The sequence below is a fragment of the Homarus americanus genome, unplaced genomic scaffold (genome assembly GCF_018991925.1).
Source record: "Homarus americanus isolate GMGI-L3 unplaced genomic scaffold, GMGI_Hamer_2.0 scaffold41366, whole genome shotgun sequence".
Taxonomy (NCBI): Eukaryota; Metazoa; Arthropoda; class Malacostraca; order Decapoda; family Nephropidae; genus Homarus; species Homarus americanus.
In genome coordinates this window covers 6,778,572-6,803,459 of record NW_024723541.1, presented here as the reverse complement: position 1 = coordinate 6,803,459, position 24,888 = coordinate 6,778,572, and the positions used below count along the sequence as shown (strand labels likewise).

General features: G+C 42.6%; 1 protein-coding gene across 1 annotated transcript in view; it reads right to left on the bottom strand.

Annotated features, from left to right (window-relative positions):
• Positions 1–978: 978 nt before the first annotated feature.
• The window catches only part of LOC121863614, a 58,650-nt gene continuing 34,740 nt past the window's right edge, over positions 979–24,888 (bottom strand). Inside the window, exons 4-5 of the mRNA XM_042362351.1 lie at positions 2,732–3,021; positions 979–2,474 (exon numbers count right to left, since the gene is read on the bottom strand). Coding sequence (XP_042218285.1) covers positions 2,400–2,474; positions 2,732–3,021 — 365 coding nt within the window. The 3' untranslated portion in view covers positions 979–2,399. The remainder of the gene's footprint in view (positions 2,475–2,731; positions 3,022–24,888) is intronic.

The following is a 24,888-nucleotide window of genomic DNA, read 5'->3' as shown; positions in this document are numbered from 1 at the left end:
AATGAAAATTTTATTCATTGCACCAGTACACATCAATAATGCTATGTACAAATTAAACTAATTAATGAGATCAGTTATAAATAAAACTTTAGTATTAGTTAGCTGGCAGTAAATGTCATTTCACGGGTATATAATACAATATAAATATCGTAATACAAGAAATTCAAGCTGCCTTACATTCGGCACAGCTTGTAATTCCAAACACAAACTGAATTACACACTAATTAACATTTTTATTATAGTAACCCACTTCACACACTAACATGTGTAGTTTGCACACATATATACACCCAACACCACACATACCTTTCAAATGCATTACTGTGCTCTAGAAATGAGTTCTACCACCTGATGTACACACCATCCAATACTGTACATTAGAATGACACCTGTGTACTTGCCAATGAAATTAAACAAATAATATGGATGAAATTTTCCAGGATTTATGAAATGTGGTAAGAAATGGTGCTTTAAAATACATTTGCTGAAACTAATTTGAGTCAATGAAGTCTTCATTACTTTGAAAAATACAGGATTTTTCAAAAGAATGTATGCACACTGTCTTAAAAGATTTTTGTGGCAATCACATGAATACTTGTACAGAAATGTACAATATACAACAGCAACACTGTCCTCACTTGTTGATGTCCAAGTTCTCCCACAAATGAGGACAATGTTGCTGTTGTAATACAAATATTCAAGTGATCACAAAAATCTTGAGGGCAATGTGTATATAAACCTGTATATAAATTATTCATGTGCCAAGAATCATTATTCCCAGTACAATGAACTCAGAACACAGAAAATAAATCATCCACACCTTTTTAAAGATGTCAAATACTTTCTTCTTGAAAGTTTTCATATAGTACAAGGTCATGTGTGAAAAGGCAGCATCAAATTAGACCAATGCTCATGATGAGAATGGCCGAGGCTTTGTTCATTATGGATTAGGGGTAAATATTACAATGAAAGCCGATAAAAGTTTCTTCAACAAGTACAATAATCCTACAAACTTAACCACTTTGCTATGATACTGTACATCATTATGAGATGTCTTACACCTATTGTTATTTCATCAAGACATGAGGATATTACAAGTAAAGGTCTGATACCAGGGTATTTTGAGACATTAATGGTGAACAATACCAGGGTATTTTGAGACATTAATGGTGAACAATACCAGGGTATTTTGAGACATTAATGGTGAACAATACCAGGGTATTTTGAGACATTGGTGAACAATACCAGGGTATTTTGAGACATTGATGGTGAACAATACCAGGGTATTTTGAGACATTAATGGTGAACAATACCAGGGTATTTTGAGACATTAATGGTGAATAATACCAGGGTATTTTGAGACATTAATGGTGAATAATACCAGGGTATTTTGAGACATTAATGGTGAACAATACCAGGGTATTTTGAGACATTAATGGTGAATAATACCAGGGTATTTTGAGACATTAATGGTGAATAATACCAGGGTATTTTGAGACATTAATGGTGAATAATACCAGGGTATTTTGAGACATTAATGGTGAACAATACCAGGGTATTTTGAGACAATGGTGAACAATACCAGGGTATTTTGAGACATTAATGGTGAACAATACCAGGGTATTTTGAGACATTAATGGTGAACAATACCAGGGTATATCTTACTCTTTGAAGATTGAGCATGGATAGTTTGCCTATCAACCTATGGAGTGACAGAAAGAAATAGAATAACCTTATTGAGTGTGGCAGCCAAGGTGAGTGATCCTTCATGTTTCAGCAATGACTGGTCAAATGGGTCCCGGTCGTACTGGATCCCAAACTAACCTACACCATGAGGATTTGGGACTGTCTTAATGGACCAGAAGTCCAAAGGGGATCAAATCATACTGGTTTGGTTAGGTTGGGAGTCCATTTTACCTCTATTACAGTCAATGAAATGCTTGCAGATAAGTATCTATGACTTTATTCTACAATCCCGATATACACTCTAAAATTAAATAACAACTGAGCCTAAGTCATATATTAGATATTTTATCAGGTGAAAGAGATATTTTGCATGTGCTATTTGTTTTTATTCCACTGCTAAACTCAACTTATTATTATTCGGCATGTACAACTTAAAAAGATTTAAGATCTCTTGATCAAAGGGGGTTTATTAGTTAGAATTAAAGTGCATATACTGTACTGTACTGCAGTCTACAAAATATAAAATGGAACGAGTAAGGCATGAATACAAGACACTGTGGTATTGTGTACTTAGGCAAAGTGATATACTGTACAACATTAATGAATATTATAACTGTTAAATTTGAATTTAACTCCTTCAATATGTGTAAGAGCTTGTATGCACCATCAACATCCAAATTTAACCTCTTATGGCACTGTAGTGGTCTCCTATGTCACTCTGAAGATGGAAGAGACGAAGAGAAACTATTCCGCAGGTGCCTCCATACAGAGAAATTTTCTCCTGCACCCTGTGGAAATATTGACATGTCATGCTCATGAAGACCTCTTTTAACAGTAAAATGTTATACAGTATTTCAATTATTCTTTACTTTTCACTGCTAGCATCTTATTTTAAGACGAGTCAAGTTTATGAGTATTGTATACTACTACTGTACTGTAGTTTGGACTAGTAATATATCTTAAAAACTTTTTGATCAATTTATTATTACAAATCACCAGAATATTGAAGTGTAAAACCCTAACAAGCCCAAGTTTAATGTCTTACGGCAGAAGCATGCGTGGATGAAAAGTTGTCTCCAATTCTCCTTAGTTCTTGGCCAAGTTCCACTGCCAAAGTCACATCACAAGATAAGGCTCGATGTCGTCGCCAAGCTGGGCGAGCTCGTATTCCTCTGGGCAGTTCAAAAGTGTCACTGAATTCAAAGGACCCAGCAAAAGACTGTGAAGAGGGTGTGGTGTATGGAGGAGTGCAGGCACCACTGGCACGCCCTTCTGTGTCAACAATCAGGTCTGGTAGGGCTAATACCAAAACACGTCTGCGATGTCCTCCACTGGCTGTAAACATATACAAATGTTATAATTTTTTACATTCATATACTACAGAAAAAATAAAAGTACCATTATTGTGTTAAAATTTATGTTAAAAATGTTCAATGACAAAATCAATTGTAAACTGAGTAAACCAATGTACAGTAGCTAAACCAACTATCTGTGCATACTTTGTGGGAAACAATACGAGACCACGGACGATAAAGTTTGGTATACGAGAGCTGTCACTAGTCACATGTAAAATTTCGGAGCATATCGACCACCAGATACTTGTTTTAGCTACTGTACATAAATTATTTGTATACAGTTGGTCCTCATATTACGCGGTCCCGCATTCCGCGTTTCACCGTTAACGCGGTGCCTTGCCAGAACCTGACATTTTCACATTCCGCGGTCGTGAACCCCATTACGCGGAGAGCGGCTGGCAAGCCGCGCCATTTTTGGATCCAAACCTCCCGCCATCTGCCATGTTGTGTAAGAGGCGCGAAAATGGTGCGCACAAGGTCGCCCAGTCATCAAAACATGACCAGTTCTTCACCCGCCACCCACTACAGCCGGCCCAAGTCAGTGATAGTGATAATTATAGTGAGGATATGGACTTATATGAACTTTGGGGGGTTTGACAAAGAGGCCCTGCAAGCCTCTGTGGTGGATAGTGATACAATTGATACAAGTGATACAGGTGAGGGCCAATAATCTGCCCTCTGCCTCGGAACCAACCGCCCATCCCCGTGTGCCCAGCCATCTTTTCTACTAATGTAAGTGTTAAAAAACCTAACATTATTGATATTTCTCTTAATTATTAATTGTGTGTGCATGCCATCATAAAGTTAAGATAATATTTTTACTACAACACAGTTGTGTGTCGTCAAAAAGTGGAGTTTGGGGATCGGCCCGGACTCCATTTCAATTAATCCCATATGTTATGTTATTCACTTTACGCGTTTCTCACTTTCCGCGGTACCCTCCGGGTTACATTAACCGCGTAATATGAGGACCAACTGTATATGGAAACCAATGTTAAAAAGTAACAAGCAAAAATATTGTTTTAATGACTTAACCTAATCTTTACATTTAAAATGTTCTACTTAATTATGCAGTGACATCATTACTTTCTTCATAAGGACCAATATTATTTGTGGAGTGCCATACTGTACTGAACTGTACCACAAAGCACAGAACTGGGATCAATTCTATTTCTGCCTATGATTAATGGGCTTCTTAGAAATACAGTGTAGTGGGGTATGCTATAACGAATGGATTCTACTACGAATATTCCTATATCGAACGGTTTTACCTATAAAATTGAGAATGCTATAACGAACAAAACTCCTACAACGATTATTTTTTTTTTTTATTACAAGTATTAATGATATTCTTTATTTCAGGGGTTTAGATGCATATTTATGCACTTTTTTTACAATTTTTACAATTTTATATTATATTTTTCAGTGTTAAGTGGTTGCATTTGGGGGCCTGGAACGGATTAATCCTATAACGAACAAGGTTCTAGAACCAATTAGATTCGTTATAATTTCCAAAAATATTGTAGATGATCTTATTATGAGTAGTGTCACTAGTGCTGTTTCAAACTTTTGGCAGGAATATGTATTGAGTCTTTGTCAAACTTGGATGGGATGGAAGGCTGATCCCAAACCTCAGATAAGAGAAGTTATGTTCGTATGACCACAAGGAAAATTAATAAATCCACCCATGTTAACCCTGTGGCTACAACAATATTAATAACTTACCATGGTACACAGTACAAGTTTTCTAGTGTCACATTAGTTCAAAACTATATATTGGATATTTGGGTTAAATAAAAGTAATTAAATTGCTCTTGTATGCCACCCAAGGCTCACACAAAACCAGGGTGAACTAATAAAAAAAAACACAAACACAAATGTAGAATTATTCTAGAAGAGTTACAACAATGATATAAAAACTTACCACCAACAGGATCTACACCTTGAATCTGATAAATCTGGTAGTGTTGTCATAGGCACAATTGCACGGCTAGTATTTTCTCCACTAATTATTCATATTAAATATGACGTCCAAAAAACACGCACGAAACTAATGAGTTGCTCCTCGAGAGAGAAGTGTTTTCTCTAATGAAAGCTACCATCCATTTTCTCTCTCCCTGAAGTGGCCTTCTGTAATGTTAATTTAAAGTACGATGTAACCTGTATGATGTACCTACAATGAGCTGAAGCATTCAAGATGTATTAGGTATATGTTGAAAGCTTCATCTATCTTTATGTGTAGTGTAAATTGTGTTAAGATGATGTGTGCTGAGTGCCCAGTCACAACTGTGATCAGTTTGTGCCTTTCGTGAAGTTACGAGACCTCGGAAAATCCGATTACTGTATTGAAATCAGTGTCAGTTTTGTATTTGAGAAACTCATTAATCTTGAGAACAGAACCTGTCAACACACAAAAATGATACTCCTCAGTAGACAGGATGCTGCGGTTTGTGACTCCACCCACAATGTATTGCCATCCTATTTACTTTACATCAATTTAATTCTTGCATTGCAAAGCTTGAACACTGATTAGATTATAAAAGTTAACTTAGAAAATTAATATAAGCCCAGACAAGTTAGGTCATGCAGGTCGGGTCGTGTTGCATCTGTAACGAAGGGTATTGGCATTCAGGCCTTCGTTGTTGAGCGGCAGAAATTGGACAGTGATTACATAAGAGCATGGAGATACAGCCTAGGTCAGGAGGCATACAACCACAAAATCAATGCCATATGACAAGATTTTTATTTGATTTTTTTATATTTGTGTTCAAGGCTGTGATTGACCATCCAAAGGCCAACCAGAGAGTGTAGTATTGTGCCTTTAATTAAAGATAGTTCATAGTGACATCAGTGACTGCAGAGGAGGTTGGGAATAACTTGAAAGTGAAGCACAAATTGAGGCAAGCAAGCATGCACCACACCACTGCCGGCAGTATCCAAGTCATAAATTATTGATGCCACAATTTTTTTTTCTTTTGTGTGTGTGTGATTTCTCAAGGACTGAAATTGTGTCTACAATCCACCATTCATAGGGAGAACAGTGTACACAGTGATAGTAGAGAGAGACATGTTCGTTGACAAGAACTGGAAATGAAAATATAAGTAAATACTGTACTGTAATAGTTAAGAAAATATAAATAAAAAACCAAGCCGGGCTAACTAGAACGGTATTTTATTGCTGCCCCAAAGAAAGTTTTCTTTTTTTTCTGTGTTTCTAAAGGACTGACTGGGCATATGATCTGCCATTCATAGCAAGATACAGTGTACATAGGGGATAGCACATAGATAACAACAACTTGTCCAGTAGAACTGAAAAAAACAAAAAACATGACAATTCGAACTGTCTTGGACGGCAACACTGGGCGAACAAGGGAGGTTAAGACCAGCAGAGGACAGCTAAGTTATTTATTTTTTTCTTTCTTTTTAAATAACATTGAATTGCCATAAGGGCACAATCACTCCCATGATTATAAAGAAAGTCATCCCATTGAGATAAATTTCTCGGTCATAACGGCTTATACCCAGGCAGCGGAGCGGGGCTTTTAAAGGGACCTTGCCGCTAAAGCCCTGCCACCAAGACACAGATTAGAAGCAATTATTATAGCGAAGGAGGAGGAGTGCAGGGCACTGACGCTCCCAGGCACCAGTCCAGCGTCTGAAACTCCTCCACCCACAGGTAATGTCCAGCTCCGTGTTATACCTCGCCACATTAAGTGATTTTGACTTAGTTAATAGTTTGAATATGCAAGTGACGATTTCCACACTAGTTTGGGAGATGCATGAAGGCCAGTAAATTCGAGTAAATTCGTGAACACGAGCATCAGGAACTAACCACCTCCTCTAGGGCCCAGTCAACTGGCCAGCCGTTCACCTGACACGTTCACTGTCCAGCATGTTGATCTCACAGGCCAAGCAAACACTGCCAGCCCCCATCATTGTTATGGATGAGTCCACTACTCAGTAGGGCTATGTTGTGGCTGTGTTATTCCTCCGAGTACACCTGTATGTATTCAACTGAATTGTCTGAGTGTTTGGAGTCAGCAAGAGTAGGTTGACCACCACCTTGCTTGAAGGCAAAGGTACCACAGTAATGGAGAGAAGCTATAAATCCTGGTGATGTTAAAAGTATTAGTGTTGGTGCTGTAACTGGCATCATTGCCACTTGATCTAATGGTGCTCAAAGGTGCTATGTAAGAGTATTGTGTGGGTTCTTGTAAATGTACACCCAGTCATGGTGTAAGTGGAGAATGTCCCTAAGTTTAACAGTACAAAATGAGTAAAGCCAGGGAGTTGACCCCTGTAGTTGAGTGTTACTGAAATTATTCAGAAAATATAACTTCATTTTAATAAACCATTTTATTTGGATGTTATTTACCTGCAGTATTTTGCCGTCATTCTTTCCCATTGCTTGATACCAGAATTACAATGTCCCCATTTGTCATAACCCTGGAGTCATGCTACCAAAGGTCAGAGGTTATGAAGTAACAATACGATTTAAAATAACTAGACAGAACTAATGGAGGAAATGAATGAGAAAACAAGCTCTTATAAGTGACCACAAAATAGCATTCTTCACATTATATTGATATTCGACAAATCAACAATTCTTCTGAGCATATTTTATATATTTTATACAATTTTTTTATACATCTTCAACTCATCATTAAACATGCTTAATTTTGGTAAAAAAATGGGTGTCGCAAAAAAAAAAAAAAAAAAAACCTCCCTTTTTGGAAATGGCCACCCTAAGCCAGGATCAAGCACCAGCTCTACCTGGCTCTCAGGGACTCCAAAACTATTACCTGTACATTGTTCCTGTGCTGGAAACATTCCCGTTGTTCCTCCTCTCCCCTAATTGTAGGTCCGTTAATTTTAATTTCTTCGACACACTTCTTCAGAGTCCTTAGCTGCTGTAGAACCTGTTCTGATCCTGCATTACTCTCCGCCACCCCCCGTGGCCCTGCTAAGGCCTCAGCATAACTCCTCTTTTCAACCACCTCCATTCTATTGGCTACTTCCTCAGTCTTAGCAAGGATCTCTTTCCCAACTTGTTCTAGTTTGGCAACCAGCAAGGCTCCAGCTTCATCTATTTTCGTCCTGAGGGAACTCGTTCCTCTATGGCTTGCAATCGCCTCTTTCAACTTGACTATGCAATCAGGGCAATACCAGAAACAGCCTTCATGCTTTACGGCAACTTCCATCGTCCTAAACACTGCATTGGTCAGGCCTGTACCATCTATATCCGTCGCCCCCCTGCAGTAATTGCAGTAATCACATATCATACCCTTCATGGTTGTTGGGAAGGGGGGTGCAGACTGTGTATACATCTACACCTATTTACAAATAAAGAGAAAAAAAAACAGTCCTTAGCTGCCCTCTGCTGGTTTTAACCTCCCCTGTTGCCTTTAGAGTTGTCTTCTGTTTTTCTTCTCTTTTTTTTCAGTTTACTTCAGCGATTTGTCGGAATTTATGTGCTATCTCTACATGTATGTACACTGCATTTTGCTATGAATAACGGATTTTATATGCCCACTCAGTCCTTTAGAAACACAGAAAAAGAAAATAAAACTTTCTTTGGGGCGGTAATAGAATGCCTTTTACGATAGCCAAGCTTGTTGCCTTTTATTTTTTACTTTATTTTAACTATTATTTCCTTATACTTTCTTTTCATGTTCTCATCAACGATTATATCTCTTTGTGCTATCACTGTGTACACTGTATCTCCCTGTGAATGGTGTATTGTAGGCACAGTTTTAGTCCATGAGAAAGCACACAAACAAAATAAAATTTAAAGTCTCTGTGGCACCTATAACACGACTTGGTTTCTGCTGGCAGTGGTGCCTTACCAGCTTGCTTCCCAATTTGTATTCACTTTGAGTTTTTTACAACCTCTTCTGCAGTCACTGATGACACTATGAACTGATTTAACTAAGGGCACAGCACTATACTCCCTGGTTGGCCTTTATCACAGCCGTGACCACAACTCGGTAAAAAATAAATACATTAATTAATAAAAGTTTTGTCATATGGCAATAATTTTGTGGTTGTAGGCCTCTTGACCTGGGCTGTACCTCCAACTTGGTGGAGATTGAGTTTTCAAAAATACAATCGCGTCTAGCATTAAAAATCCTACATTGATTTACACTTTCACATCACTAAGACAATCTTGATGTTCTTATGTAATCACTGTCTAATTTCTGCCGCTCAACGACGAAGGCCCAATGCCAAGCACACTTTGTTACGAGATGCAACACGACCCGACCCGTGCGCCTACTGTACCGTACGAACCTTTCTCAAGAAACTTACAAGAGGGGTGTGGTTATCTATGCTAGGCAAGACCTTAAGCCAGTCTGGCATGAGTACAGGGAGAGGATGTTTTTGAAGAATCCAAGTGGTGTAAAATTAAATTAAAGGGAGGAGACTTACTTATTGTCGGGTGTATCTAAAGATCCCCAAACTGTAGCTTACTAAATCAAAGGAACTTAAGAGCCTGAATAGACAATGCAGCGATGCTCAACCCTAGCCACCTCCTTATCATGGGGGACTTTAACTATGGCGACATCGACTGGAGAAAAGAGTTCACACCAAATGACTTAAATAACCCTGCTACTCTTTTTGCATTAACTCTTGAGATAATTTTCTGTTCCAACATGTTAGAGACCCTACACATTACAGAGGGGAGCAAACACCCAAGCCACTACTGCACCTCATCATATGGTGGCCAAACTGGAACATCTAGCCACAGTTGGCACCAGCAACCATGTAATGTTGTCATTCAGAATTAACTGTTACCTAGTTCATGACAAAACCAGGCCAAGGTGCAAATATTACAAGGGAAATTATGACGGGATGAGGGAGGAGATGGGGGGTATCCACTGGCCTGACTCACTAAGGCATAAAAACGCAGACACTACCCTGAATATCATAGCTAGTGAAGTGAAACATCTGATCGATAAATATATACCCAAGACCAAACCCAGTGCCTCTGGGAATACAAGGGAACCCCCACACATGAACCATGCAGCAGTCCATAAATTTAAGAAGAAAACCCAGAAATTCAAGGAGCGGGTTAAGTCAAACGATGAGCAGGACAGGAGGATGTATACAAGAGCCAGGAACCAAGCCAAGTCAGAGTGTCGTAGGACTGAAAAGATTTCAGAGGCTGGTTGCAAGTGAGGTCAAGTCAAACCCAGAGGAGTCTTACAGTGATGCAAAGTCGAAATTAAAAACACGAGTAGGAGTATCAAACCTGAGGCTTGAAGATGGTAGTTAAGCAGATTCTGACCAGAACAAAGCTTCTTTTCCTTGGTGTTCACAAGAGAGGATGCGAATAACATACCTGCGTTTGAAGGACAGATGGTTCGACACAGCACTGACCTACATTGTGTTCACAGAAGAGGTTATAAGAAATAAACTTTCAAAGCTAATGGTTCATAAGAGTCCCGGTCCTGACATGGTGCATCCCATAGTTCTAAGAGAGTTGTGCAACGAGCTTGCCGAGCCCCTGAAGATCCAGATCTGTAAATGCCTGATGAACAAAAGGTCCCCCAGTGATTGGAAAATGGCTTAAGTGAGTCCTATCTTCAAGAAGGGCGATCGTCACTCCACGAACAACTATAGACCAGTGAGCCTGACCAGCATGATATGTAAAGTACTTGAGAGCATTACAAGAGATGCCATGATGGAACATCTACCTGTACTACGAAACAACCTTGTAAAGGATTACCAACACGGTTTTATGCCGGGGCGCTCCTGCTTTAACACAATTACTCAAGGAACTGGATTTTTAGACCCATATTCTGGAACAGGGTGGTAATATGGACAATATATACCTAGATTTTGCCAAGGTTTTCGACAGCATACTCCATGAACGGCTGAAAATAAAACTGGAAGGATACAGGATTCAGGGAAATGTCACAAGCGGGGTACCACAGGGCAGTGTATTGGGTCCGTTGTTTGTTTGTTTCATAAATGATATGCCTGACCCTGTACATTCCTCCATACAAATGTTTGCTGATGGCGCCAATATATTTTGGGAAATTAAGAACCAAGCAGACTGTGAAGAGCTGCAGAAGGATCTCTGTGAGCTCCAAGAACGGTCGAAGAAATAACTGCTGAGATTCAATGTCACAAAGTGTAAGAGGATGCACCTGGGGCGTACCAACGGTAAAGAGGTGTATCATATGTCCCAACGAGACAAAGAAACTGCATTATTTGAGACAATGTGAGAAGGACCTAGATGTGAATGTTGACAATGGGCTGAAGTTCTCAGGCCATTGCAAGAAGAAGGTAAATCAGGCAAATAAATTATTAAGTCCTTACTTGGGGCTGGCGGACGCTCGCCCCACAAGGGGTCACAGCTCAAGATTGAAGAAGCCGCAAGTCCAGAAAACTGTGAGGGCAAATTTTTTCGGAATGAGTTGTGAACTCTTGGAATAATCTACCAGAAAGTGTTGTGACGGCACCGAGTGTGAGCTCTTTCAAGACAAGACTTGACCAACACTGGAGCAGGTTCAGGTACATTCAGGAGCCAGTGCATGCCCAGTACTTGCCAACAGTGCATAACAGAGACGTGACCGATCGCCCAAGCGGCTAACGAACCGATCAGTGGTGAAGTGGATAAAAGTAAAAGTATTGTGGGGGCTATAATTGAAGGCAGAAGATCAATCTTTGTTGTGTGTCACTGTCATAGAATGTTACCAGTAACCTATAGTAATTTGACTGAACATTGGTCCTGTTAATAGTGAATACTTGTTGGCTGATGTGAAAGTAATGCCAAGGTCTTTGTAATTTGTATCAGTGTTAACATAAATTTGGCCAAGACTTGAGTGAACCTTAAGGAGTAGTTCAGGTGTTTATGTTCTGGTAAAGTTTCAGTACTCAACTCCATTTTAATAAACCATCTGTATTGTATGTTGGGGTATCATTAACCTGCAGTATTTACCTTTGTTTCTTCCCCATATCTTTATAACGTGGAATACAACTGAATCCACGTTCCCTAGACCTCGCCATGTTACAACATGTTTAAGATGTTAAAATTTATCTGTATAGGAGGTAAAATAACTATGAAATAGGTAACAAAAATAATAAATAAAGTAAGTAAGAAACTGAAAGAAAGTTGAAGTAGAATATAAAACATAGAAACCAGTCTAAAGAAATAAAGAAAAGAAAAAAATAAGAAATAGTTAAATAAATAAATCCCTCCCCTACAAAATGACCTACAGCGGTGGGATAGGCACGTACAAAAAGGAATAGCTCCTTCACCCACAGTATGTGATTGACTGACCCCGATCACTGACACCCCTTGTCACCTACTTTGTATATTCTCATGTTAAAAAACTTTTGGTCCAGCCAAGATTCACTGCTAAAATAAATCAACAAACACATAATACTGTATGCCTAATTCAACTACACAATACATCGAATTTGTATACAATTCTCTATAAGTACAGTTTCATTGTATGGGTCCACTTACGTGTACAAGTTGAATCGTAAGCACATTAAAAAAAAAATGTAGCGAGCAGTCAGTCTCCTTGGCAAAATATTCAACGACTTAAATTTGGTGGCTACAAATGGATTTTATCCGTTTCTTATACTATAAACAATCCAAGGAACATATCTTTACTTAGTCATATTCGTAAACTCATTTCATTGACTGGTAAACGGATCATGGTGTAAAGTATATTATCGCTCAACCACATGATCGTGTATCTGGGTCGCTCCAAATCTTGGAAGTAAACTAGTTTTTTTTCTGGACCAAGCCAGAGATACGTGCAAGGCTGTCCCACCTCACGAAGTCACCACTACACTCAGAGCAACAGCCTGTTGTTATGGAGATAATACACTACCTGATTACAGCGCCACCACTGTGTCATTACACAGGGGTCTTATGTGCCCTAAGCACTAATGTAAGATCGCGCGACCAGCCACCGCCAAGGTTAAGGGTCAGCTGTGTAAGGGTCCTGCATTACGGTACAATCTTCTGGGATGGCAGTTGGAAATGTAGACCTTATGGCTCGTGGGCAAGATGAGCGTGAAGTACACTAAGGATGGGGTGGGGCAGCAGACATGCGAGGAGGGTATACGCAGGTGTTCCTGCCAACACTCTCTCAACCCCCTCTCCCCAGCCGCTCCTTACTAATAACTCAACACACTCCACCTCTCATTTTACCTGCTCCAGTCTCACTTCTGAGAAAGCAATTCTAATGCACACCAATTCAGATTTCAAATTTGCCTCCATGTAGCAATGTAAAAAAAAAATACAAAATCACTCAAACCAGCTCCAAGCCTTGTCACACAATCTCTAACCTTCCTTGAGAAACAAGTACTGGAATTATTCATTATAAATCGTCACGTTTCTTGCTATTGTTCTCATGGAAACCACAACAAGGATAAACAGGAGTACCAGAAACGAATGCAAAACGCTGGTTTATGAACAAAAGTTATATATTGAAAGTTATATATTGAAGTGTCCCAATTATCCAAGATTTATTTGTTAAAAACCACGCACAGTGTTTGCTAACGAACCTGTTATACTCCCTGATTTTTAATTACTTTAATTGTGGTCATCAGGTGCCTTTTCCAGATAGGTATGAGGGACTCAACCACTGTACTGCCCAGTATTAGGCATAAATTACAACTTGTAAAGCGAGTAAGGTCAGCACAAACACGACCAGGGTAAACCAACATTATTTAGGAGAAGATCGAGAGGATTAGTTCAAGTATCATTGGTGATAATTATACGGACTGTATAAACTACTCGGTTTCTCCCAATTTCAAGTCTCCTTATTCAATAAGCATAAAATTTGTTGATCATACTTTTACACACACACACACACACACACACGTCACCAATGCCTATGAATGATCTGATCTTTCTTCACCTGCCCCCTATCATTACCCTTAAAAAAAAATCAGGATTATAATTCACAAGACCAATGGCGATTCACCACGGCTGAACTTGGGATTTAAATGGCTAGAGAGGCTATTACTGTTAACAGCCTAGCCAATATAAGCCCAATCCTTTTCCCTTAACAAGTTACCTACGTCACTAGAGGAATCTGAAATTCTTTTGTTGTTTTTTTATAAGAATAGGAGTGGAGGTGGCAGTCTCCACCAGGAGTTGTCAACAGAAGCACTATTGGCAATGCTATGTGTACTATTCCAGATGATATTAAATGTTACATAATAATTCCTTGAGATGAATGTACAGTAGTGTATATATCAGGTGCCTACAAGAGCGCTTAGCCTCTCAACTGGCTCAGCCATGTTAATAATATTATTATTATTTACTCTTGTATGTGTTTTTCTGGCCAAATAAACTGTTTCAATATCAATAAACGGGAAATAATAAAAGCATAAAGTAACTTGAGTCAGCATGTATTAACTAATAAGAACCGTGTGTCACCTTGCATTAACTGAAAAGACGCGAGTCAACCGAGTCAGCATGTATTATTAACTAATAAGGATGCGAGTGTCAGCATGTATGAACTATAAGAACGCAAGTGTCAGCTCTGAGAAGCAGCAAGATCTACAAAGAATAAAATCATCTCTAACTGTCAACACGGGTGAGATAGAGTACACCTCGATTACGGAACAAATCAGCCTTTAACAACAGGATCACAAACACGTTAATGCCACTAAGCACTGCACTCAAAACATATAATAACCAACTGGGCAATTTAATATAAAGTAATCGGGGACGAACTGGAACAAACATTAAAAAATAACCATTAATATCACGCATAACAAAAGCATATGTGCTTTAACCCAGAGAGAATCTTTTGGGATAACTCTTTTTCGTGCCCGTTGCAAAAGCTATCTAGTAAAGCCACTCCATCTTATGAGATATTATCAATTGCTCTTTTTGTTGGTACATATTAGACATGGTACAACACTACCTGCACTGTCACTACTGCAGTGCAATAATACCTCATATGACTGAAGACACCAAACTCCAACACGCAAGCAAGAATAAGCAGAAATATTAGTAGTCAGATACACTGAATACACCATAGCCTAGTGGTTAGACACGACCTTGAATACTCTCCAGTTACAAGACCGAATACAGGAGCAAAGTGGGAACAATGCAGTATCGCACCCTTAACTACTCGAGGTTGCAAAACTACGATTATTTCTTTACTTTTGAAGTTTGGTTATGAAAAAATATCGCTTTCCGAACAGGAATGCGTTAATTGGCATATGGCCTACAAGTGTATGTGAACGGGTACCGGGCCGGATTGTTCGTGAAGTAAACCACTTCAACTGACATGCTCTGGCTCTGTCTCAGAGCAGTGATTTCGTCGATATCTGCTATTTCAAGGTTAAAAAATGAAGAAGAGCGTCCAGCCTAACAAACTACTGTAAAACCAGTATGATCAGCAGCCTCAAAAATAACTGAATCAACAACAAAACTAATAACACAAAGGACAATTCCTCTGAAACTGGTCAAAACAAAAACTACTTTAATATACAATATATAGTTCTGTGCTGTATATATTTTTCCAGTAATGCTGCTAATAAACCTGGGTGGGACAGAAGTACGTACTTGATGTGGATGTAGAAATAAGTTCATTAAAAACGAATTAACAGACAAGGATTCCTACATCGTAGTTTCCTCCATAAAAGAAAGCACTACAAAAACAGTATTTTACCGTTTTAAGTCATCAACATGTATACTTCCACACCGCTGCCGAGGGGATGGAGAACTACCCTCAGCAGAGCCTGTCCTTGATCCACTTCATACACCACTCGCCAGCCACAAGAACTAAATCCACTCCTTGGAAACCCCTAAGGCCAAACCTCACCTTTGAGCTACAGAACTTGGCCACTACAACACTCCTCCTCATGGGCTGTTATCCCACGTGACCATCATCTGGGGTAATGGACACACAAATGAGCGTGTTAAGACTCCAGGTTTCAGGGTAATTTGACATCCACGACGTTAGGGAACAAAGGTCATTATACCAGTAACAAATGGCGTGGGACACCTTATACCTGTTGCCTCCAGACATACAACCTGACGGACAGGACGATCTTCACTTGCTTCTTTGCTTATTTTCTTCATTGCAAAACAATAGACGATTATTGAACTCATCTTAAAGTAAAAGATTAATTTTAAGCAAAAGTGTCAAGAGTACACAACTACGTCGACATGAATACCAGCCACATTTATTATAGTGCGTCAACAACTGAAGTCTGAAAGCGTGTAGCAAGGTTATTCTCGAGTCAGGAGCAGCAGCAACGAAAAATTATGATAAATAGATCTCTCTCTATTCGTCACGTCAACATCCATACAACAAAATATTGAACAGAAATGTGTCACTGCACAATTATTTCACCAGCTGAAGTGATATACTAGCACTAATTTTAATCTTCCCTTTTAAATGTTGGACAAATTAGAGTATAAAGTTCTATCCATAAAAATAAAAAAGTACTGTATACACTCATTCCAATATTATACACAGGTATTTCACAAAAGGGTTCCCAATGAGATCTTCCTCTGGTTAACAACAAATTAAAGACGAGGAACCACACAAACTGAGGTGAATCATTTGTTTATCGTAAATATCACACAACACTCCAGATCTTGGTGTTTAAATGTCCCATGTTATAGTGTTCATGAATTAACATTTGCATTCGCCATCCAAATTAACTACATGTTAATTTTAAACCAAGAGCTCTACTACTTACTACTGCAACCGCCAAAAAAGTATGAAGCTTGTGTGTCTAATTTTACAAGCATAACTAGTGACGGTTAGATGCTTGCTAAAATATATTTCATCAAATATAGATGTCAATACTAACTTAATCAAGGATGCATACATCCTTATTAAATAATACACATTTGAAATAGAGGCACTGTTCAACTCGCCATAAAAACGTCCATCATACGTAGCGGAAAATGCCAATGTTTTTCTTTCAGTTTTTGTTTGTAGATAATTGGATTTATTAGGTATTTCACATATATTTACAATAAAATACATAGCTTACTATGACTGCATGCATGATGCTTGAGGTAACTGCATATATTCCATTCCCTGATCGACATACGAGATTAAGTTCTAAACTACTTAATCCATTGTAAATTAACTTCAAGATGAATGTGGTGATCCAATACAACAAAAATACTTGTCACCGTTCGGATAAATAAAATTAGAGAAAACTATCAACAGAGAAATCAGGACACCCCGCGAGCAAATTGTGTTGTTTCATTCCCGGAAGTTCATATACTCAACAACATGTATGAGTGCACACTACCCGGTACACTTGCCGATGCTGGAACAACCCTACCACCTTGCCATGTTATCTGCTGGGTAAGACTCTAGGCCGCCTTATCTACTGTATGTCGCCGGCCCACCGTAGCTATTTTTATTTTCATCCAAATTAACTCTCTCATTCCGGGAGCCATATACTGTACACGTAAAATTAATATATCAGTACTTTTGTAAAACTTTCTAAATGTATTTCTTATTGGATCTCGATTTATTTAAAGTTTACACACTTTTCAGAGGTATGGGGGGGGGGGTGACTTCTTAAGGTGCGCGCGCTGGGGTGGATATTCTTCAGTTGATTACCATGACCCTGCACTCAGGTAATACAGTCAGTTAGGTTAGCCCCTAACCTAACCGACTGCGTTATAAGTGCTTATGTTGTATTTTTGTTTTCTGAATAAATTCATTAGTTGACGTAAGGTACCAAATAAAGTGAAGGAAAGCACTTCATCAGTTAGGAAAGGGTGACGATATGAGGGGAGGATTCACATATGCAATGAACAAGGCACGGTAGGGGGGGGGGTGTAATGGGAGAGGAGGGAGTCGGTGTCTGGAAGGCGCACGCGGTCACAAAGACTAGCCAGCCAGCCAGCCACGGTTCCAGTCACACTTCGAACCAGCAGGTGGGGGATCCCCGCGGCGGTGTTTTCCTCCCGCACCCCCTCCCACCCAGCCTTCATAACCTCCCTTCTTGTCTTCATCTCCTCGCACCATCTGCTCGCTCCCTCCCTCCCTGCCTCTTCGTTCTCTTTGTTTTTCCGATTTCTAATGATGACACACGTATGAGTGAAAACCTCTCGCGTGCTGGCTGCTACTACTACTGTTTTTCTTGTCGCCCTTCGCTCTCTTCAACGTACCAACTCATACTGAAAACAATGATGGCTAACGTCCGTCTCTCCCTGTTACTACCTGCTAAATCTATACCTCTCGACCAGTTAGACCTTCCACAACCATCGGCCGCCATGACCTACCTAGACTATTGACGGCCAGAGAATACTGGTACGAACCTCTGACCTGACCAGACCTCATAATACTATACCGACAGTTCTTCCCATCTTTACATAGGGTGTCGTGGACTCTATTATACTTTATCTTCCTATAGTTTGTGCCCGACCATTCTGCTTGACTATTTGTACTTAAACTGTTTGTCGTCAAGGCAAATTGGTAATTAATGGATTTGTATCTAATGTGTATTTTCCTGATGCCTCCACTCCACCCCTCACTCTTCCTCTACAATAACATATCAAATATGCCTAACAGAACATAACTTTTTTATCATGTAATTAGACATCGCAGTTCAACAAGGTTAAACGCGCTTAATAACTACGATCACCATTAAACCTTCGGACTTGGGTCAAAACTATTATCTACCTCGTCCGTGTTGTTAGGGGGAACAGTGTGATGACCATAATAATGACAAAACAGTCACAATTTGGCTGATTTAGATGACTTCTCGCATTTCTTTTTCAATCCGATTTTTCTTCTGTTTCTCTTGGTTATCTGATTTTCTTCATTCATCACACAATTCATACCGGTTATTTTTACACGACTCGGCTCTCCACAACGCGACGCCAGTCCTTCATCATTACTTCCATATCTTCCTGATTCGTCCTGCCTGATGCTACACTACAGTGATCAACGCAGGTGTGTGGTCCGTCACCCAAGATCCTGGACACAGGTCTCGGAGTCCAGGGGTGTTATGGGTGTCTCCCGAAACCCACACACCCCCGCTCACCTTGTAAACAAACCCACGTTGAAATTCTAGTTCCATTGCTCTAACTGGACTTACCGCGCGCCCAGACTCGCATGTCAAAAAGAATCTGTTTTGTTTGATCCTCTTCACCACTGATCGGCTCCTTTGCCGCGTGGGTCCCATGAATTTCAAAATGAACACTACGATTCATGTTGTCTCGGTAGGATTGTCAAACTCCTTCGTCATTGTGTCATATTGTCTAACCTGACTTTAGCTAACCTGACCTAACCTAACCTAAACTAAATATATTGTAGACCACACGCTATAACTGCACCAGTATTTATCCGATTGAGGAGCGGGGTCATCTTGTGACTGCTCAGGCTAGGGTAATCAAATATACCCGGTACCAACAATTTCGTTGCGAAAACTTGTCATTTGTTGTGGTAGTGGCGGGGATGACCCAATAATGAGGCGGTGGTGGGCCTGATATACGAAGGCTTGCAATAGCTATTAGGCAGTGATTGTGTTCTGGACCATATAAGAGTAACTGGAAAGATCCGGGAGTGAGAGAGGACAGGGGAGAAGGGAGGAAAGGGAGGGAAGAAGAAAAGGGATAAGGGAAGGGAAGGGGGAAGGGAGAGGAGAAGGAAGGGGGAAAGGGAAGGGAGAGGAGAAGGAAGGGGAAGGGGAAGGAAGGGAAGGAAGGAAGGGGAGAGGAAAAGCAGGGACGGGGAAGAAGGGAGGAAAGGGTGGGTAGAAGGGAAGAGTGGGTGGAGGGGGCAAAGGAAGGGGGGGAGGGAGGGAAGAGAAAGGAGGGGAGAAAGGAAGATAAAGAAGAAAAGAGAGGGGAAATGAGAAGAAAGGAGAAGGAGGGGGAAAGGAGAAGGTACTTAAAAGTGAATAAGGTACAGCGGTAATGTGCATAACTCACCAATGTCACGGGTTCGAGCCTCGGCCCGGACACACGTGAGAAGGGTGTTATCCAGTGTGACCCTCTCTACCAAACACCACAGGTTTCCTCCTGTACTAACACTGGATAAACCGCCCAAACGGCTAGTAAGCTGATAAGTGGCGGATATGATAAAAAAAAGTCTCAAGTCCCCATGGCAGCTACCTGAGCAGGGAACACACGTACTCTGTATCCTATGACTCACCCCTCCCCCTTCCCTCCCATCTCAGCTGACTGCTCTCTCATCCCCCACTGTCCCCTAAACCCTCCCTTCCCCCACCACCTCCCTGAAGAAGGTACAGTACGAGGAACAAGTTTGCAGCAAGGTCACCCCCACTTTGTTTTACAGCAGCCATCACAGCGCTGGTCAACTGGCTCAGTTAGACTTGTCACGCCACCATTTATACTCTCTGGTCTTTAACTCTACAACTATTATCGTTTTTTTTTTGGTAATTATCATTTACTTGGATCTTATTAATACAGTTTTTCAGGTACATCACTGTGGTGTTTAATGAGAAGAGTAACACCCAGAACATCACAAACATCTTGAGTGTTGTTTAAAGTCATCAGCTTACGTTTCCCAACATCACATTTTTTTACATGCCTATCACTTTTATTCAAACGGTAGTCAAACATCACAACTTACAATAGGTATTAATTTTCAAGTTTAAACAATAATCCATCTCTAACTACAAAAGGTTCTATAAAAATGCGACTTTAAAGTTGTAATTATCCTTTGTCCCTCGCTACAACAATTTCCACCCAGACAGGAGCCTTGACAAGTGATGAGGAACTTGTTGGGGAAACTGTATGTGGAGGTGGAGGTGTTGTGGATATAGGAACACGTGTGGGGTCAACAGTGTTTATCAGTGTGAGCATCACGACACCTGATGTAATGATGGACACCAGAGTGTGTCTGTCGCTGGGCGGAGCCTCCTCACCTCATGCCCCCAGGCGATCCGGCTACTGCACTCCTCCTTCCCTTCCCACCCCTCCAGCCCTGTACCCTCCCTCCATCTGTCCTCCCACCTCCCACACACACTCCCTTTCTTCGCTGACACCCTCTACTACTACTCTTCACTACACCTGCTTAAATTGTATCCATTAATATATTGTTCAATGTCTATGTTTTCTCTTATCCCATAAATGCCCCCCCCTCCCCCACCACCACCCACCCCGCTACCTCTCTTTCATCCCTACCCGCTGTCCTCGTCTCCGGGTACACGCGGCTAAGTAATCCTCCTGCACTAGTCCTCCCGTGGTTGTTCGCAAGCGCCCACCCGACCGACCGGCCGCCCGTTCATGTGTGTGTGTGTGTGTGTATCGCCCTTGTCCTGTCCCGCCCCGAGGACTGGCTGGCTGCCGGGGGGGAGGGGATCTGTGAGCGACCGTCCGTGCTAAATATAGCAGCTACGCCCATGACAAATCCCCGGCTGGATAAGTGGACAACATATTGTTATGGCGACACGTGATGACCACCGCCACTAGGCCCAACACACATTAAAACACGATTATACTAACAAGGTCATGTCACAACGGAAAGATCTTGATGAAAATATATCCATTAGAGTAAAATAAGGATAAATCAAGGCAGCACTTGTTTTATATGATTGTTGTCAGTTCTGTATTTCTGTAGGTGAAGAGCTGCGAGGAGAAGCACACAGTGTACGTGACCTGGGTAAATCACTAGGTAAATCACGGCCCCCTGACTCACCCGTCCCTGACACTCCCCTCCCCTACCTCCCAACACTCCACCACACTCTTAGCCGGGTGTACACACTCACCAACTTACCCCTTCACACACACACACACACACCTATTGTTAAAATAATAAACAACTCCTGATTTTTGTACTGTACAGCCTTGTAAATGTATTGAACGCATATCATTATGTCTAAATCACATGTACATTTGTATATTTTCAGCCACCGGCTGCAACTCTATTAATAAACCGTTTATTATTAATATTATTATTATTTAACACTCACACACCCACACCCACAATCCCCACCATACCTGTCTCCTACACTCCCAGCCTCCCCAACACACCCCCTCCTACACTCCCAGCCTCCCCAACACACCCCCTCCTACACTCCCAGCCTCCCCAACACACCCCCTCCTACACTCCCAGCCTCCCAACACACCCTCCTACACTCCCAGCCTCCAACACACCCTCCTACACTCCCAGCCTCCCCAACACACCCCTCCTACACTCCCAGCCTCTCCAACACCCCTCCTCCCAGCCTCTCCAACACACCCCTCCTACACTCCCAGCCTCTCCCACACACCCCTCCTACACTCCCAGCCTCCCCAACACACCCTCCTACACTCCCAGCCTCCCCCAACACACCCCTCCTACACTCCCAGCCTCCCAACACACCTCCCAACACACCCTCCCAGCCTCCCCACACCCCCCTCCTACACACTCCCAGCCTCCCCAACACACCCCCTCCCACTCCCCCACACCCTCCCTCCCAGCCTCCCAACACACCCCTCCTACACCCAGCCTCCCTCTACACTCCCAGCCTGCACTCCCAGCCTCCCAACACACCCTCCTACACTCCCAGCCTCCCAACACACCCCTCCCCTCCCAGCCTCCCAACACACCCCTCACACTCCCAGCCTCCCACACCTCTCCCAGCCTCCCAACACACCCCCTCCCACACTCCCAGCTCTCCAACACACCCTCCTACACTCCCAGCCTCCCACACCCCCCTCCTCACTCCCAGCCTCCCCAACACACCCTCCTACACTCCCAGCCTCCCCAACACACCCCTCCTACACTCCCAGCCTCCAACACACCCCCCCTACACTCCCAGCCTCCCCCAACACACCCCCTACACCCCAGCCTCCCCAACACACCCCTCCTACACTCCCAGCCTCCTCCAACACACCCCTCCTACACTCCCAGCCTCCCCAACACACCCCTCCTACACTCCCAGCCTCCCCCAACACACTACACTCCCAGCCTCCCAACACACCCCTCCTACACTCCCCAGCCTCCCAACACACCCCTCCTACACTCCCAGCCTCCAACACACTCCCAGCCTCCAACACACCCTCCTACACTCCCAGCCTCCCCAACACACCCCTCCTCCCAGCCCCCCACACCCCTCCTACACTCCCAGCTCCCCAACACACCCCCTCCTACACTCCCAGCCTCCTCCCTACACTCCAGCCTCCCAACACACCTCCTACACCCCAGCCTCCCCAACACACCCCCTCCTACACTCCCAGCCTCTCCAACACACCCCTCCTACACTCCCAGCCTCCCCCAACACACCTCCTACACTCCCAGCCTCCCCAACACACCCCTCCTACACTCCCAGCCTCCCCAACACACCCCCTCCTACACTCCCAGCCTCTCTCCTACACCCCACACACACCCTCCTACACTCCCAGCCTCCCAACACACCCCTCCTCCCAGCCTCCCCAACACACCCCTCCCACCCCAGCCTCCACACCCCTCCTACACTCCCAGCCTCCCAACACACCCTCCTACACTCCCAGCCTCCCAACACACCCCTCCTACACTCCCAGCACTCCCAGCCTCCAACACACCCTCCTACACTCCCAGCCTCCCCCAACACACCCCTCCTACACTCCCAGCCTACACCCCCAGCCTCCCCACCACACCCCTCCTACACTCCCAGCCTCCCCAACACACCCCCTCCACACTCCCAGCCTACACTACACCCCAGCCTCCCCAACACACCCCTCCTACACTCCCAGCCTCCCCAACACACCCCCTCCTGCACTCCCACTCCCCAGCCTCCCAACACACCCCTCCTACACTCCCAGCCTCCCCAACACACCCCTCCTACACTCCCAGCCTCCCCAACACACCCTCCTACACTCCCAGCCTCCTACACTCCCAGCCTCCCCAACACACCCCCTCCTACACTCCCAGCCTCCCCAACACACCCCCAGCCTCCCCAACACATCCCACAAAATATCACTTGAAGATTCCAATGCGCCGAAGGCAGTAAACCTTCTGCGAATCGCTGAACGAGTTACACTGATATCTGTTGATCATGACCACTGTATCTGGCTCTTTAAACTTGACCAAGACGCTCCTTCTACCAGATGCTCGGTGTAGTGGCCAGGGCACCACCTTACAACTATGAAACCATAATATGACCCCTTAAGATTTTTAATCAAAATAAACCGAACATAATTTTATGTATATGTTTTTAATAAACAACACAACATACACTTTCACCTTATTGAAGTGTTTTAACAGTCCGAGACAACACACACAGTGGCTGTACAGTACATCACTCTCTCGTTGTCACATACCACCTTTGGGTTCACATGAAGATTACCCTCTCAGATTATTTCATCTTATGATTAACTTAACCTAAGCTAACCTAACATATCCAGACCTAACCTTATTTAATATATCCTAACCAGACCTATTCTAACCTACATTAACCTAACCTAACATGACTTATCTAAGCCAAACTCATCCGAAACGTTAGGGTATTCAATCATCAGGTGAAATAAGCTGGGAGGCTAATCTTCACGATCAGAACTTTGACCTTGAGCTGTGACCGCCCATCCCACGTCTGCTGAGTAGTCATTTGTAACACTGTGTGTGTGTGTGTGTGTTCGCACACTGAGTGGTGAAATGAGTCAAGTGTGGCAGCATTATGTTAATGTTAAGGTGCAGGCATTGCTTGCTCCCTCTCGCTTTCAGCTACCAACGCTGGCTAGCCCTCATGGCGAACAGGGAATCAACTTGCATAAGTCTTCCCCTACCAGTACACAGCCTCTTCACCATCAAGACTCCTACTGTGCCTCCTCGTGGCAACACAGGGTAACTGGGTGCCTCGTGGGCCCAGGCTAGACCAGCAAGGAATCTCGGGGTAGCAGTGGGCCCCAGAAGGACAGCGCATAGGCCCACTGCCATGAGGACACATTCTGGCGCAT